This window comes from Muntiacus reevesi, chromosome 18 (assembly GCF_963930625.1).
Source record: "Muntiacus reevesi chromosome 18, mMunRee1.1, whole genome shotgun sequence".
NCBI classification, from domain to species: Eukaryota; Metazoa; Chordata; class Mammalia; order Artiodactyla; family Cervidae; genus Muntiacus; species Muntiacus reevesi.
The window spans coordinates 6,929,487-6,947,506 of record NC_089266.1 but is presented as its reverse complement, the minus strand read 5'-3'; the positions used below and the strand labels follow the sequence as shown (position 1 = coordinate 6,947,506).

The 18,020-nt window shown below is 45.4% G+C and overlaps 1 protein-coding gene across 2 annotated transcripts in view; it reads left to right on the top strand.

Moving 5' to 3' along the window:
- The first annotated feature begins 3,381 nt into the window (after nt 1-3,381).
- The window catches only part of GRB2 (growth factor receptor bound protein 2), a 65,653-nt gene continuing 51,014 nt past the window's right edge, over nt 3,382-18,020 (top strand). The window contains exons 1-3 of one of the 2 annotated variants that reach the window (XM_065908994.1): nt 3,382-3,582; nt 3,871-3,986; nt 11,952-12,167. In XM_065908994.1, coding sequence (XP_065765066.1) covers nt 12,090-12,167 — 78 coding nt within the window. In that variant the 5' untranslated portion in view covers nt 3,382-3,582; nt 3,871-3,986; nt 11,952-12,089. The remainder of the gene's footprint in view (nt 3,583-3,870; nt 3,987-11,951; nt 12,168-18,020) is intronic. The other variant, XM_065908993.1, reaches the window with a different exon arrangement.

The following is an 18,020-nucleotide window of genomic DNA, read 5'->3' as shown; positions in this document are numbered from 1 at the left end:
TAATCATGAGTCTGATTTATCATTTTTTAAAAGAAGCAAAAAAATAAATTTAAAAAAAAAGAAGCGCATTTTTTTTTGTTCTATTCTGCTAAGTATCTAGTCTCTTCTGAGATCTCACCCACTTCCTGAACTTCAAATATCACATTGCCCAGAAAGACAACCACATATTTATCTCCACTCAACTTCCAGTATTTATTCATCCATCCCTCCATCCATCCATTAATTCATTCCACTGTGCTGCGGACTGGGAATACAAATGTGAGAAGAAGGTGTGGTCCTGTTTGGGAGCTTGCAGAGCCTTTGGTGGTGGATGGGGAGGGCGGAGAAGTGAACAGACCATCATGCTGCAGTGAGATTGGTGATCCAGTGGAATTTTTGAGGAAGAAACCCTAAAACTTACTTGGGGGCCTGAAGAAAGGGGAGAGATCAGCTGAGCAGAGGAAACTGCAAATGCAAAGATACAGACACTCAAAACATCATGGATCTTCCGGAAACCACAGTGGTTTAATATGGGTAGAGTGTATGTTGGCTGGAGACTGAAAGAGTGAGGCTGGCAGGCAGGGACCAGATCCATGAGGATCTTGCACAGGTCTTAGGACACTGTCTTGTAGATGATGAACAACTTAGTTCCAACGGATTTTTCACTCTGCAGCTAGAGTGAGAATGCATTCTGAAGATGAAAAGATGACCAAGGTGCACCCAGTGCTTCAGTATCCCATAGAATCAAGCGGCAGGTGGGATCTTAGTTCCCCGACCAGGAGTCGAACCTGTGCCCCCTGCAGTGGAAGCTCCGAGTTCTAACCACTGGACCACCAGGGAAGTCCCTCCAGTCCCTAGTTTTTAGCAGTGCTGGAAAGTCCCAGTATTCCCCTTTCCAGATGCTTCACCTGCAAGCCACATTCTTCTTCATCCCAGGTGTAAATGGCTTCCTTAAGTGCTTTCTTGATGTCTGGGCTTTGGACATGCTGTACCCTCTCCTGGCGCAATCTTTTCCTCTCAGGCTAACCAAAGTCTGAGTTGAAACCTCTGTCCTCAGTCTTCCCTGGTCCTGGACTAGATCAGGTCCCTTGCTCTATGTCCCAAAGCTGCTCATCCTGGGTGTTATATTCCCAGCAGTGTGTCTTCCCCTTCAGACTGTGAGCTCTGTGACAGATTATCTTGCTATCTCCAGAGTTAGAGGCTCAGCTAATGTTGTAGACAGCAAGAATGAATGCATAGAGCTTTTGGACAATGTACTGGTTATTTCTACCTGCCTGTTTCTCAGAATGATGAACTCTACCCTTCCCAGGTCGGGTATCAGTATCTTTCTACCTGCCCCTTCCCAGTACATGCCCTACCCCCCGAGTCAGCTCCATGACCCCCATCTCCTGCCCCGTCAGCTCCTCCTCTGACTGGCAAATTTCTCTGCCCACTCAAAACAAAGAACAGCAACTCTTCCCTCACTTCCTCCTCCTCTCTGCTCAGCAAATAAGTCCTTCCCTTTCATTTCTATTTTTTTCCTGACACCATGCTAGAACAGTTTCAAAGTGTGTGTGTTGGGGTGGGGGTGGGGGGCAGAATATGGGTTTTACAAGACAGGTCTAGGTTCCAGCTCAGATCTACTATATTTGGGTTTCCTTGGGTGAGTTTCTAACCTCTTTAAGCATCAGTTTCCCAGTTTGCGAAATGGGGATACTATACACAGTAAAAATACTGTGACTTCAGTACAAGTCAGGTGGTAAATAGATACCTCTTGCTGTTTTCCTGTCAGACATCTCCTGCTTAAAAACTTTCAGAGGATGTTACTTGTCAGTGAAGCCTAAACTGTGCATCTTGGCCTTGCTTCTCATTACTCCTCCCCCTAAATCCTAAACTCTGGTCAATCTGAAATATTGGCTGATTTCATCACTCTTTCTTCCTTGCTTTCATGTTGCAGTTCAAACACCAAGTCCTCCCTGACAATCTGAGCACCAAGTAACTCCTCTGCAGTCCTGTATGTAGTTCAGTAGCCCTCAGGACCAACTGTTTTGCCTTGCAGACTAGGCAACTCTCTTCTAGAAGACACACTGCTGAAAGCAGAGGCTCTGTAGGGTTCATCTATCACTCTGCACAGTGCCTGGCAAGCAGCTGATGCTCAACAAATACTGAGTGAAAGAACAATTCATTCTTGTCATTTCAGTGGGCTTGTTTTCTCTATAGGATCAGACGTTTGGATATTCTCACCTCTAGCTATTTTGTTGCCTTCCAGGAAGCACATTACCATTGGATGCTCTGTTCTCTCCTTTAACTGCAAAGAGCTTTTGGAATTGAAAAATAATAGCTACTCCTCCAAGCCTCATCTTCCGCCACTCCCCGGTTATCAACTGAACTCCTTAGCATTGCAGGGAACAGGACTCTAACGCCTCCGATCCTTTGTATGTGCATGGTGTTCCCTTCGCCTGGAATGCCCTTATCCTGGCTTCTCCAGCGAACTCCCACACATCCTGCAAGAGTCGGCTCAGACATCACCTTCTCTGGGAAGGCTTTTCTGAGATGGGCAAAGCAGTGACCCCTCTCTCCCATCTTTTTAGCTTCCTCGGAGTTACTCCAAATAATTCTAACAGTATTTGTGGTATTATTTGTTTCTTTTTCTTCCACTCCTCTACAACCCTGGATTCCTTGAGGGCCAGGATTTCTGTTCATTGTTGTACCTTCTATGGTTAGCAGAGCGCTTAGCATGTATTAAGCACTTGATTCAACAGATGAACGAATATGTTAATTCATCTCATACTGCAGAGTTTGCTGTGAAGTGAAAGTCGCTCAGTTGTGTCCGACTCTTTGCGACACCATGGACTGTATAGTCCATTCTCCAGGCCAGAATACTGGAATGAGTAGCCTTACCCCTTCTCCAGGAGATCTTCCCAACCCAGCGATCGAACCCTGGTCTCCTGCATTGCGGGCGGATTCTTTACCAGCTGAGCCACCAGCGAAGCCCAAGCGTACTGGAGAATTTGTTTGGACCAAACTCTCAAATATTTGAAGATTAGGTCCTCTATTTTGAGTGCTTCACGCTGGAGATTCCTCCTTCCTCACCTCCCCACCCACCCACCCCCAGCCAAATTGCCTCGGTTTGGTGGAAGGGGAAAGGAAGCGATCAGCACGTGGAGGAGAGTCGTTTCTCCGAGAGAGCGCTAATTTACCCGCTCTGGCACCGCAAGGGTTACAAAGACCCGGGTCGGGGTGGGGGGTGGAGCCCGGCCGGGGCCACCTGCTGCGGGGCGGCCCGGCGCCTGCGCCCTGGCCCGTCGCCGGCCTACCTGCGGGGGCCTGGCGGGGGTGGGGCGCTTGCGCTCTGGGCCTTTTCCGCCGGGGGAAGTCTCGCGGGGGTGGGGCGGGGCGGGGTCGCGCGCTCAAGTTCTCGCGGGACCCCGACGAGGAGCGGAAGTTAGGCGGCTGTGCTGCTTCAGCGAGCGGACGGCGGCGGCGGCGCCAACGACGGGGAGGACTGTGGCGGTGACGGCGGCGGGGACAGGCACTGCCCTCTGGGAGCCGCAGCGGGGTCGGCGGCCGCTCGCACCGCTGCGGAGGGGCCGGCCGGGCCAGAAGCCGAGGAGCTGCGCCACGGTGAGCGCGGCCGGCGGTGGCGCGGCTGCCCCGGTGCCCCTTCCTCCCCCTTCGGTAGCGGGAGTTGGCCCGGGTTCGGGGGGGTGGCCCGGGCCTGGCGAGCCGGGGGCTGCCGGGCCTGGAGGTCGGGAGAGCGGAACCCCCGGGCTCGGGGCTCCACGTTTCCTCTTTTGGGGCGCTTCCTTTCTGGGCACCGTTCCTCCTCTCACCCTGGACAGAGCCCCGGACCGCGGCGCAGGAGGCCGGGGTGGGTGGGTTCCTAATTGACTTTGATGCCTTTTCTTTGAGGGTTTTGCGCCGCAGGGGCCCGGGGAGAAGAAGCCCCAGAACACCGGGCGCTCATTCCGTGAGTCAGTCTGACTCGGCACCGGGAGGCGAGGGGTTTCGCGGCGGTTGCGAACGTGGTAATTGATGCTTCTTCGATTTGCTCGGCCACCACGTCACCATCTCTGGGTGTTTGGGGGCCGAATTTTGGGAGAAAACCCACCACTCCTATTATATCTATGAGTGAGGACGTTTGCTACCGGAGCCAGTCGAAATGGCTTTGTTTCTGTCGCGTTTTGCTTTTTTTTTTGGCGGGGGGGGGGGGACACTATTTGAAAAAACATGTGTCAAGAGAAACAAGCAGCAGTTGACTGGAATGCTTCGAGGAGAGAGGGGAGGGAATCCCTGGTATTTTTCATTTTGCAGCGCTCTCCGTGTGTCTGATGGTAACCCTGTGAGTTACAGCTTATTATTGAGGGAGTTAAGCCTAGGTTGGCTTCAGGTACAGTAACAGTATAATTTGCAGGGGAGCCCAGGTGCCCTCGAAGTCTCTTTGGGTACTGCTGATTCTCGGAAAAAGTGGGAAGGACATGTGAGAGAAACTAGCATTAGTCTCCTTGGCTTTCTAGTCTCTCTTTCGCTTCCGTGCAACCCAGTTGTCTTCTCGTTCTATTTCTCTCTTTCCACTGGGGACACTAAATGCTTACTCGTATAATGCAAGTCACTTGCCCCCTCCCCCCGTTTTTTTCTTATCTACTTCCCCTTCCTCCTTATTGTCCCCTCTCTGGTACAGTTTTTTGAGGTTTTGGGCTCTTCGGCATAATTCGTTTTCTCCCTCATTTAAGACCCCGTTTCTCTCCCTGAAGATGCCCTCTTTCTTGGTTTATCCTTTACTTTGGAGCGTTCACTGTGTCCCTTCGGTCAGCCAGAAGGGTTGCTAGAGAGCCGTGCGCGACCTAAGTTCTCCCCACTGGGAACTGGGCGGCTCAAAGGATTGAATTCAGCCGTAAGTAATCAATACTGCCACTAGGCCGTAAGTGTAGCTTGCTTGTGTTTTTATGTTTTAGTTGTTTTCTTCGCGTTTAGATCACGGTTTTCTGCCTGCTCACGCTTCTCTTCCTATGCCTCTCACGTTACTGAAGGAGATTGGGTCACTTTGGGGCTTAAATTGTCTTGTAGTCTGGGTGATGAATGTTCAAAACGAAAACCAACGATAACCCTGTATTACAGTAGATTTAAGATAGCCTGATACAGTTAAGGGAATAAAACTTATTTAGACCATTGATGAATTAATTAAAAGCTTGTTGGTGGTAATAGTACTAATTTGTTCCTTACCAGGCTTCTGAGATCAGGTGTCTTTTCCTGCACCTGTTATAATCAGCCCTCTTTGTTGTTTTTTTTGTTTGTTTGTTTGTTTTTTTTCCCAGAAAGAAATAACTTTGTTCTGTTACTCCTTCCTTTGTTCAAAATTTTCTGAATCCCAAAATTAAAAAAGGTTAATTCTTGTAATCAACTTTCTTTGATACTAAAAGCAGGCCCTGAAATGCTTGAGGCAAGTGTACTTACTCAGCCAGTGTATACAGATTTGAGGGACTGCTAGGTTTGTGTTTTGTTTTGTTTTCGACTGCTGGGTTTGAAATACTACTAGTCAATGGTACTTAGAGACTTTTCTCCTTGATTCCTGTTATCCTGTTGTATGTTGGGCAGCAACAGCTCTAATTGTTACTTAGAACAGAAGAGGAGTAGATTTTGGAGAAATGAAGTAATAGGGAGTAGAGACCCATTCTGTCCATCCTGAGAGAAGCTAATAGTTACTTGCTTAATTCAGAAGAACTTTCTGGCAGTCTTGAATTCCACTGAGAGCCTTTGGTTCTGTTTGTCAAAATTGGCTTTTTCCCAGTTGTGCCAAGTGAATATGTTTTCACTCTATGCAAAGACATGGCAGTGCATGGTCTGAGATGCAGAGTTTAAAATGTGGTCTAGAACCCCTTACAGTACAGCCTTTTTTTTTTTCTTCTTTAATTAGCATGCATAAGAGTTACCTGTGGGACTTCCCTTGTGGTCCAGTGGTTAAGACTCTGAACTTCCGCATCAGGGGGAGCGAGGGTTCCATCCCTGGTGGGGGAACTAAGATCTCACTTGGCGTGGCGAGGCCAAAACAAAAACCATTACCTGTGAATCTTATTTAAAATTAGGTTCCGGGGCTCAGGTCCCACTACATTGCAGAACTTCAGAAGGTGCCTCTCAGTGAAGCAGTCCCTGAATGGGCTGATCCGGATGTAACTCGTCCAGGGGCCAAAGCTTTTGTTATGGGATGCATCTGTAAATTCCTGAGATTGCAGTGTGACTTTAAATTACTCAACTTAAAATTACACTTTATGTAGAGAGTAAACATTTAAAAGCCTGACAGAGTAAGTGACTATAGATGTGATCAGTTTTACATGTGTGAATATTTGTCATTGTTAGGACTTGGAGTTGGGGCTTCCCAGGTGGCTCAGCTGATAAAGAATCTGCCTGCAATGCAGGAGGCCCTGGTTCGATTCCTGGGTTGGGAGGATCTGCTGGAGAAGGGATAGGCTACCCACTGCTGTATTCTTAGGATTCCCTGCTGGTTCATCTGGTAAAGAATCCACCTGCAGTGCAGGAGACCCCTGTTTGATTCCTGGGTCCGGACGATACCCTAGAGAAGGGAAGGGCTATCCACTTCAGTATTCTAGCCTGGATTATTCCATGGACTATAGTCCATGGGCTCTCAAAGAGTCGGACACCACTGAGTGACTTTCACTTTCAGGACTTGGATTTGGAGCTGTTTAAGTTTATATTTACTAGTCAGTGTGCTTAACTGCATCCGACTCTTTTGTGATACCATAGGCTGTAGCCCACCAGGCTCCTCTGTCAGTGGGATTTCCCAGGCAAGAACACTGGAGTGGGTTGCCATTTCCTCCTCCAGGGGATCTTCCTGACTCAGGGATTGAACCCACGTCTCCTGTGTTGTAGGCCAATTCTTTACCACTGAGCCACCAGGGAAACCTGTATTTAATGGGACCGTTAATTTGCCTCCCAGAGCATTCTCCTGAGTCTGTGTGCAGGTGGAACTCTAGTTTTACCGAGAACATGTGGACCAATGTTTGAAGCGGGACCAGTGATGCTGGTTAATACCACTTAGCGCATTACACCAGCGACTCAGCCTTCACAGGTATTTTAATTAGCAAAATGACTTTATAAGGTGTAGGTGCTGTGATTTTCCTCATTTTCCAGCTGAGGGACACTAGGAATTAGAGAATGTGAGTTATTTCTCCAGTGATTGCCCACCCAGTTAATAAGTGGTAAAGTGATAACTGAATCCCAGCCTAACTCTAGAGCATCAGTAAGGTTTTGGGTTTTGTTCTTTCTAACTATAGTAGCAATACATGCTTATGGTAAAAACAATGAAAGTACAGTTGAGGCATGTGGTACAGCAAGTAAAAATATTCTGTGGTCTCACTTCCAGAGATAATCATTGTTAACCTTTAAAATTTTTAATAACACACTGATATATATTGTTTTATAGAAATGGAATAACTAATTTTTATGTACTTTAAAGACTTGATCATATGTCTTGATGCTTATACGGAAAAGTATTTCTTAGCTTCATGGATATTGATCAGGGATAGATGTATTTTGCACACGGTATTTGTGTCACTTTTAGTGATATAAATCTGGAACGTGATATTGCTTGTCCAAGGAAGGATAGGTGTCTTAAAATTATCAATAGATGCTGTAAAATTACTCTCCAAAAAGATTGAACTGATTAATTCCCTGCTAGAGTGTGGACTGTAACGGTTTTAATGATTTTAATCCAGTTCCAAGCATACTGTTAGGCATATAGTAATTCTTCAAAATGTTAAATTAATAAGCATTGGATAAAGAGTCTGAAAATAGTATTACAGAGACTGGATAAATCTTTAAAAATTTGACAATTAGTAGGTGAAAGAAATCTCATTGTTTAATTTGCTGGTGTCTTTTTTGGGGGGTGGGGTGTGGTGGTGGTTTTTGTTTGTTTTGGCTATGCTATGCAACTTGGGAGATATCAGTTCCCTGACCAGGGTTTGAACCTGGGCCATGGCTGTGAAGGCCCTAATTTGCCATTTTTAATAATGAAGATAAACATCTGCTATGTTTTAAGTAGAGTCTTTTTTAAGTTATTTTTTAATGACTTAATGTCAGTCTCTATGGAGATGTCAGCTCCGGGAGTTGGTGATGGACAGGGAAACCTGGTGTGCTGCAGTCCATTGGGTTGCAAAGAGTCAGATATGACTGAGCAACTGAACTGAATGTCAGTCTCTATCCAGAGTGCTTCATGTATGTATACTATCTATATTATCTAATTTAATGCTTAGTGAATCAGTAGGTGATATTATCCCCATTTTTACAGAAGAGAAAACTGAGGCTTGTTTAAAAGGCTTGTTCAAAATTACAACTGATATGCATCAGGGTCAGTACTTAAACCCGGGGTCAGCCTGCTGTTAAAAACCATGCAGGCTTAACACTAAGCTATATTGGTCCAGTGTCCTGTATTTTATTTTCTGTAAATTTTGGGAAGGGGAGAGTTGCATAGAGAAAATAAAATCCTATGACTACCTGTGTGTTGCTCAGTCATGTCTGACTTTTTGCAACCCGAGGGACTATAGCTTGCCTGGCTCCTCTGTCCTTGAGTTTTCCCAGGTAAGAATACTGGAATGGATTGCCATCTTCTCCAGGGGATCTTCCTGACTTAGGATTCGAACCCAAGTCTCTTGCATCGGCAGGTAGATTCTTTACCACTGTACCACCTGGGAAGCCCACAGATACCTTTAGGAGACTGCCTTTTAGAAGACAGTGCACATCGCTTTAAATGAACAACTCAAACTGCACTCGCCGTGTTAACATTGCTTGCGATGGGCTGCAGGGTGTGGGCTGGTTCCAATTCAGACACACACTCATCAGGCTTCAGCGTTCCTGTACTCCCAGTCCATTTTCTTTGGGAATCAACAGCAACGTCCACTACATTGTGTGTACTTTTAGATTTCTTTCTTTTTAGGTAATTAGTGTGGCGTACGTGATAGAATTTGTTTCTGTCTTTAGTGAAACACACCTTTTTGAATTTCTGTAGTCTGGATGCTTTTCTGTGGCTAGCCTAACGAGCTGACCTCTCGTTTCCTCTGTGAGACACTAATTTTTATTTTGCACAGCCACAGAGCTACTGATTGGTTTCATTTCTCTTCACCTGTATCTTACAAAGCAATTGTTGCTTGAAATGCAGTTTTCAGGAGTGTTAGTCTGTTTAAGCTTTCTCTAGAAAACCGAGGTAGAAAGTTGAGTAACAGGAAAGCATATGTTGAAAACCGTCTTGATTTCTATGGTCTGGCTGTTTGGTCACACTGCAGTTGTCTGGAATCCTGAATGACGAAGTTGATGCCCCGTAACTTGTAATACCTTGAGAGCCACAGTGCTTTGGGTTTCTGTCTGATTTCTGTTTTTCAAAAATGAAACTCTTCCCCCCCCAAAAAAAGAAAAAAGAAACTCTTTAGTTTTCTTTGACCTGCATAATTATCCTTCAGCTTCTCATCATTGCTACCTAGTCCCAAAAATCAGACCTGGAGACCAGTGAAAATAAAGGATCAGGTCAGGGTATGGAAAATGTTGATAGGCGTGTAGCAGAGATTTTTTTGGAGAAGCTGTAAAAAAACTTTTTAAAATATGTATACACTGGAAGTAGGCAGAAAAAGGAGAAAGTTATTAATGCCGGGAAAACTGAAAGATTGTACCAGAAAGGAAGACTGGTTATCATACGTTATTTAAATCACTAGTGAACAATATTTCCTAGTGTAATAGTATGAAAAAGCGTTAGTTGCTCAGTCGTGTCCGACTCTTTGCCACCCTGTGGATTGTAGCCTGCCAGGCTCCTCTGTTCGTGTGATTCTCCAGGCAAGAATACTCGAGTGGGTTGCCAACTGCTTAAACCAAAATGTGTGGCATTATAGGGATGACTGTTGAGTCGCTCAGTCGTGTCTGACCCTTTGCGACCCGGTGAACTGAAGTCCACTAGGCTCCTCTGTCTGTGGAATTCTCTAGGCCAGAATACTAGAGTGGGTTGCCATTTCCTACTCGAGGGTATCCTCCTGATGGAACCGATGTCTCCTACTCAGCACAAATTCTTTACCACTGAACCACCTGGGAAGCCATAGGGATAGGGCAAGGTGAAATTGGCAGGGGTGAAACAGCTGAGTCCTTGTCTTTTAGGTGACAGGTGATGGCTGGAAAAAACTAAGAAACAGCAGCAGAAGCATATTATTTAGAAATATTGTTAGTAAACTTAAAGAGAAAGCTATAACCAAAATTGAGGGTGATTGCTTTTGGTTGTTGGGTAGGTAACTTGTTTTTTTATAAGCCTTTTATTTACCCTGAGTTTTAAAATTACGTATATGGATTCATTTCATAAAAAAGTAACTATGGTGAGTGTAAGTAAAGGGTCTTTAAGGACACACAAATACTCTGAGACTAGTGTTCATTTTTTTATATATATATTTGCTGGGACTCTTTCTTTGCTTTCCCCTCTTAGAGCCAGCACAGCATAATATATCCTAGGTATGGCCTGACAGAATGAATAAACATGGGTTTAGTTTATTAGTTTACCTGCAGTGGAATGTTTGGCCTTCAGAATTCGACTGAAGGACTTTTGTTGCCTGTTGAGTCTTTCCTCCTTGGTAACACTTATTTCCCTGTAATCTTAATATTCCCAGCTGGTTTACGCCTCAGTCCTTTTGCAGCTATGCTTGATTAATGCCCCAATTGTTAACTTTAGAACAAAAGAATGATAATCACTCGTGCCCCTCAAATGAGTCCTCTGCTGGATGGTAATTATCCACCGAACGGTGTCACTATAAATAATCTGTCCCCATTCCGCCAGGGTCATTGTTGTTTTCTGCTTTTATTTAGCCTGTATGAAAACAGTGACTGGCCAAACAAGAATGGGGCTTCGTTTTCCTTTAGTTGTGCAAAGGCCAAGGTTGTGTTTCAAATTCAGGGCTCCAAACTCTTCACTCCTCTGCAGTGATTATACTGCCCAGGTTCCTTCCCCATCACCTGGACATGACCCAAGGGTTATTACAGAGTCTTTGCCTGCAAGATTCAGTTTGGATCAGTTTAGTACTCCCCTGGCTCCAAGAAAAGCAGCTGTTCTCAGGGTAACTGTGTGAGGCTTCTGTTTGGCCTTTTGGCACCATTTCCTAGGCAAGATATCTGGCAGCTCAGATTCTGAAAAAGGGATTGCTTTCAAGTGTATCAGGACTAAACTGTGCTCCTTAGGCTAGTTAGGAATGAGTCGGAGGCTGCCTCTGGAATGCTGAGCCTTGGACGGTTGTTTCAAGGGCTGTTGGGGCCCCTGAAGTCTTGGGGGGTCTTGGTAGGGGAGCCCTGTGCTGGAGTCTGTCTCCACCCTTCAGAGATTCTGAGCTTCCTCTCCTTTTCCTGGTCACCTGAGCTTGACCATCACGGATGGCGAGTGGAGAGCAGCCAACTGAATAAAAAAGTAGTTCGCAGGGTCATGCTCCCACTTTCTAGGGGAGACGGAGGTTTAGTTTCAGAGAACAGTTAAAGCAGCCCGGGACCAAACCCACATTGCTGCCTTTTGACTGTGGAGAAGGGGACCCAGCTTTTTCAAAAAACCAGATCGGTTGGTAGGAGAAGGGAGGGAAGGAGCCTGTATCGCTGAGAAGAGTAGCGGGCCATCCCCTGGGGCAGGCTTTTCCTTCGGTGGACTGCATTTCGTGCGCGGAGAGCAGCGTGAGGGTCGAGGGAGGAAAGGCGGAGACCACCGGGACTCCAGCCGGTTCCTGCACACCCAGCGGGAGGGAAGAGGAAGTGTGATCGGGAAGGGCCCGAGCCGCCGCCGCCATTGGCCGGCAGGCCTGTCAGTCGCCTGGGGGCTGAGGCTGAAAAGAGGAAGAAGGAGCTCGGGGCTCCTGCCTGGAAGGGAGGGCGGAGGGCTGAGCCAGGGGGCGTGGGGGCTGGGACGGCAGGCCAACGGGCAGGGCGGGGCTGCCTTCGATCGGGCCACTTCTCTCATTCTGCACTCTCTGATTCAGGGTGGCATTGTGTGTCCCGGCGTGCGGGAGCCAGTCCCCGAAGAGAGGCGAGGCTGAGCCCAGAGCGCTGGGTCGCTTCAGCAGGGAAGACTCCCTTCCCCCCCGCTCCAGGCTGCTGAGCCCTGAGCCCCGCTCAGAATGGAAGCCATCGCCAAATATGACTTCAAAGCCACCGCAGACGACGAGCTGAGCTTCAAAAGGGGGGACATCCTCAAGGTGAGTGCTGACGCCCAGCAGCCGCTCCGTGTGCTCACCTGCCTTCTTTTGCCCTGATAACACACAAAGAAGCTGTGCTTGTCCTTGTTTCATCGCCCACTTGAACATTACCATCCTGGGTGATTTGGAAAGCTAGATACCTGGTGGAATATCAAATATGACTTAAGATGGTTGGGGTGATGTACGATCTTTAACTGCCTTTGTGTGAATGCCTCAAGTATTTATACTTGCTTGTTGATATTGGTAGTTCATGTAGAGTTTTTTTGTTTTTTTTTTTAAGAAGGATTTGTGAAAAGCACTCAATTAGTCTTATTTTACTTATTCAAAAGATTTTTGCGTTCTGGAATGTGATCCTAGTAGGTTAGAAATAAATTTACCCTAGTGTAGAGGGGTGGTTGGAAGTACATGGCAAAATTTACTAAAGAACCTCGGTGTATTCTTACTCTTTGTGAAACAGCTAATGGAGTTCTAAATAACAAGGTTCAACTTGCTGTTGTACAAGTCAGATTTCGATTTTCTTGAAAGAAACTTGAGCAGTGACTCCATATTAGACTCTTAATTGCATGAAAGAAACCTGCTGACAGCTTAAAAATAAGCTTCTTTACAGTTTGCAGCTCATCTTGAGCCCCACTGTTTACACGAGGTTCGCCTTCCACCTGGCGCGTGTTAATCAGGGCAGCATGACTGCAGCGGCTCGCCCTTTTGGATAGGTAATTTATTTTTACACAGGTGGGTGTTATCGAATAGGGCATCAACCCTAGGAAAAACCTGGAGTTTAATATTTGAGTCTTGAGTGTGTCTCCAGTTTTGACTTTTTCCTGCTGAACCTCAATCACATGGTTGGAGTTTGCCAACCAGTTGTTTATTACCATTGAATGAAATTATTAGCATTTTATAAAGAAGAAAGTGGGAATATAGAAATATGATTCTTTATCAAAGGACTGGTGACATGTTTTTAAGTTTTGTGGACCTGAGGAGAGTTATTCTCTCGCTCTAACTACCAGAGGCATAGAGTTGTGCTCTGAAGTTACCTGCACAGTAGTTTTTCCTCATGTTAGAAATATAGGTTTTACTTCATAGAAGGTGATAAAGAGCCTTTAAGGAGGAAACTGCATGTGTTCTTTTCAGCTCTTTTTGCGATGCCAAGCTTTTTGACATTATTCTCAAAGTAAGCACAAAATTGTCAGAAACCAGACAAAACCAGCTGAGTGAAGTACTATACATCGTACCTTTCTGTTTCTTTAGGTAGAAATCACCAAACTTAGACCCTAAATTATTCTATCATTGATGTACAGAGGAGATTGATGTTTTCCTAGGTGATTATATTTTCAGCAGATAACCTTCTCCTGATACCATAAGGATTGACTCTTCAAAGAGGAAGAAAAAAGACAAGTAGCCACATTTGTCACTTGTACAAAAATGCTTTGGGGTCAAGCTTCTGGGTTTTGTTTGTTTGTTTGTTTACTTAAATACAAATTAGAGTTTTTTGTTAAGCTTACCCTAGAAACTTGAAACTTGCACCTAGAAGTTCATATTTTTTAAGTCTATTCCAGCTGCACATTTAGCACTGAAGCAACAGATCAAAACAAAACTGAGCTTGAGGTCTGTTTAGAGAATTTTTAGGTGAGAACTTTGCCTGTTGGTACTACCACTGAAGTTAGTCTTGGATCACGAGCATTTTGTAAGTTCTCCATCTTAAATCGGTAAACTTCTTGTTGTTCAGTCACTAAAGTTGTGTCTGACTCTGCGACCCCATGGACTGCAGCACGCCAGGCTTCCTTATCTTCAGTATCTCCTGGAGTTTGCTCAAACTCACGTCCATTGAGTCAGTGATGCCATCTAATTATATCATCCTCTGTTGCCTCCTTCTCCTCTTGCCTTCAGTCTTTCCCAGCATCAGGGTCTTTTCCAGTCAGTCAGCTCTTCACATCAGGTGGCCAAAGTATTGGAGCTTCAGCATCAGTCCTTCCAGTGAGTATTCAGGGTTGATTTCCTTTAGGATTGATTGGTTTGCTCTCCTTGCTGTCCAGTGACACTTGTTCAAACTTCTTGAACAAGTGTAATATCCTTTCCCATCCCACAATGAGGATGATACTGTAATTTTTTAATGAAATTTTTATGATGGAAGAGAAAGTGAATCAGAGTGCTCACATTTACTTTCAGAGTGTCTGGTGAGAGAGAAAATACATATGTTTGGTTCTTTACAGTTTGGCAGATAACTGGCATATGAAGTCATAATGCCATTATTGCTTTTGAATGGTAGCCGTTAGCTGTTTGTTAGTAATCTTGTGGCTTTACTCCAAAAAAAAGTGACGATATAGTTGCCCTTTGTCTCATAATTCTGTGAAACAGCTGAGTGAAGAGAAGGGACACTGCTTTGTCTTAAATGCTGTTATTTAAAAAATAATTTTCTTTTCTTATGATTATTCAGGGAGTAACTGGCTTCGTTTGGGTGGCTGTGATTTGTTTTGCTAACTCTTTAGGTTGTTAGTTGTGAGCCAAATTATGGTTAGAACTGGCTGGAAGGCACGGCCAGATTCCCTCGATTGAAATAAGCATATATTTTCTCTCTGTTGATAAGAGGGATGCATACATATAGGCATTGAATACATTTTATTTGAAAATAATGAAATAGAAAGAGGCTCAGCCCTCTGCCTCTGGCTAGAGTTCCTCGTTAACTTTTGGTGGATGTTGATGCCTGTTCTCCAGCACACCACTTCCTTAATTTCTATCTGACTTGTACTTCCCTGAGAAAAGAGAACAAGTTGAAACAGCTTTTTGGAAGCCTTAAGTAAGGCTTCAATATATCTGCCTTTGTTAATTTCCCTCTTAAAAAAAGCTTACGTTTTTCTTGAGGAGGGCCAGGGAGGCCACTGGGACATACAGAATGGAGGAAGCTGCTCTTCTGCAGTTTCAGGCCTTACATAGCTGAAAGAAACCTAAATTTCACCCCCATTGAAGGGCAGCCTTGGGATAGCCCCAGGGGCTCTCCACTGAGGCCCTGAATCCTCTGCACTAGAGTACACAGAATGCTGAGCTTATCTGAAGTTGCATCTGCCTTCCAGTGGCTTTTTTGTACCTCTGCTTCAGATAGGAATTAAGAGACTGTTTTGAGCTCTCAAACCTGGGCTCATTGCAATCTTGAGCTGGATCCTCATTTTCTGTTGAGACAGACCTTTGACTCTTGAAGAATACCAGTGGTAGATCACCTCATGATCTTCTCTGTCTGGCACGAACCTCCTTTCCAGGTTCCTAAACTGCTTTAAAACTCCGTCTTGGAGTTCAGTGCTGGTCTTTGAGTTCAGTGCTGGTGGCCCTGTTTCACGCTTACATAGCGTCTCCATGAGCCACATTCTGGGGTCCATGGCCTTGAGAGTTGGGGGAGAAATAGATGTACTTTGTCCCTTCAGGAACTCTAAAATAAGAGAAATAAGGTTAGTATGTGAAACAGTATGCAAGAGTGTGTAAAATTAGAGGATCTTCAGAACAGGAAGAGACTTCCGTATTTTACAGGTGAGGCAGTGGTGGCCACGGAGGTTAATGTGTCACGGCTGTTGGTGCTGGTCTGGGCTTGGAGAGCATGCTGGAGCTGGGTCACACGCTTGAACTGCCGGTGTAACGTAGAGGAGAGAGCTGCTGGGAGGAGGCGTGACTCGCACTGGTCCTTGTGTGGAGCAGGGGGAGGGGGAGCAGGACTGGTCTTGTGTTTGAGACAGGAATGTTAGAATAAGGTGATAGTCTGTGACAGAATGGAAAATAAGATAGAATTGGAGCCAAGCAAGAAAAACTCAAGAGTTTGATCTTGTCCTTAAGCCTCTGAAGGTTATTAGCTGATGATGAAAGTATCCTCTGCATAAATGTGATGATTTCTAGGAGGGGAGCCTGGAGTCCCAGCCTGGCGGGTCCCAGTTAGCAGGCTGTGAGATGCGGGCCTGCACAGGTCCTGGAGACTGGGAGGGGACAGGGCTGCTCTGAGGAAAGGGAAGTATAATGGGGTTATATAATGGGATTGTATAATGGGGTTTCTGCCTGTCACCGGGGGCAGGGGGCGTTTGAATGCGTAGCCTGTGAAACTGAGAAAAGAATGTCCATTGAGTATGCTTCTGAGAACCAGGAATATGAACTACAGTTTGATTAATTACAGTTTTCACAACAGCTCGTAAGTCCTGAATTTGAGTACACAAGTCTCATTTCAGGTGTTTGAACATCATACCTAAAAACTAAGATAGGGTAGTTTTTTTTCCTTGAGTGTTTCAAAATGTGAGTATTGGTATAGTTTTTGAAGTATTTCTTTGCCTCTTGATAAGAATTGTTACCCATCTTGTTAACTAAACTGAAAATGTTGCATTTAACCCTTAAGAATGAGGACAGTTTCAGTTCTCTTACAACAGTTTGTTTGCCTTTCATTGTATGTATTTCACCCTCTGCCATCTGAATGGACTATTTCTAAATAGGTGCTAAGAATGAACTTTCAGTTCCTATGCAGTGTTCCTTTTTGAGGGGACCGGGTCCTGGGGAGGTGGGGGAACTGGCTGAAGACCAGTCATCCCTGTTTGGAGAAAGAAATGTCTAAGGAAACGCATTGTTCCTTTGGGGTCTTCAGTTTTGACCGCCATGAGCCATTATAGTTAAGTCATCACTGAAGGTGACTTTTGACATCAATGAAGTAGCTCATCATTGAGCTACTGTTGATGGGGCATTTAATATGTGCCTCAAAGTTATATGTGATTTCTGATTTGGGGCATCAAAAGGTTGGCATTATTAGTGCCATCTCGTGGGTGCAGAAGTTAACTAACGGGCTCAGGTAAGAGGCAGAGCTGGGAATTGATCTTCAGCTGGCGACAGTACTCCCCCTACGGTATGTTACCGCCCCTGTTAACCATCAGGGGTGAGTGAACCAGAAATGGAAACTTCTTGGCAGTCCTGAACTGCTCACCTACCAGGCACGGACGGCTGTCTCATGGCACTGTCTATGCATAGTGACTTAGTGGACATCCTACCTAAAGTAAGCTGAGGTTAATTATAAAAGGAAATGAGGTAGGGGGAATGGTCATTTCGCTTGTCCGGTGAGAAAAGATGATAAACACGGACCCACCCTCTCTTGGCGAGGGTGTGGGGATATGGGTTTTGTCACCTCCCGCCAGTAGAGGTTTGTGTGAATACAGTTGGTTTTTCTGAACAGTGGCTTGGTGATACGGGTTAGACCATAAAATGACCCAGCAATTCTACTTAAGAATTCAGTCTTAAGAAAATTCACACACATATTTATAAAAATTGTAGATATAAGGATATTTATTTCAGTGAATCTACATACCACCTAGAAAAGAAATTTCTGCAATTAAATTATGAGATAGGATCATTTTTAAGGTGCACTTCAGAGATATTAAAAGATGTAAAAAAAGGCATCTTCGAATCCATAGAATTACCTATTAGGGGAAAAAACCTCACAAGAACTGGTTATGTGCCCGTAAAGTGGGCTTCCCAGGTGGCCCAGTGGGAAGGAATCTGCCTGCTACGCAGATGTGCGTTTGACCCCCTGGAGGAGGGAATGGCAACCCACTCCTGTATTCCTGCCTGGAAAACCCATGGACCGAGGGGCCTGGTGGGTTACAGTCCATGGAGTTGCAAAGATAGACACAACTGAGCAACTAGAAAACAACAACGCCTTTTTTGAGGAAAATGTTGGTCTTTTTGGCAGGTATGTCCTCTTTTCTACCTCCTGGTGGGTGTGGAATGAGACAGCTGTGGTAACGTGCTCCAGGCCTGACTCGCCTTCAGATCCTGACTCTGCCACTGGCAGGTCCCACCTTGTGGGCTTGGGAAGCTCTGCTTTGGTTCTGCCATCCTCAGAAT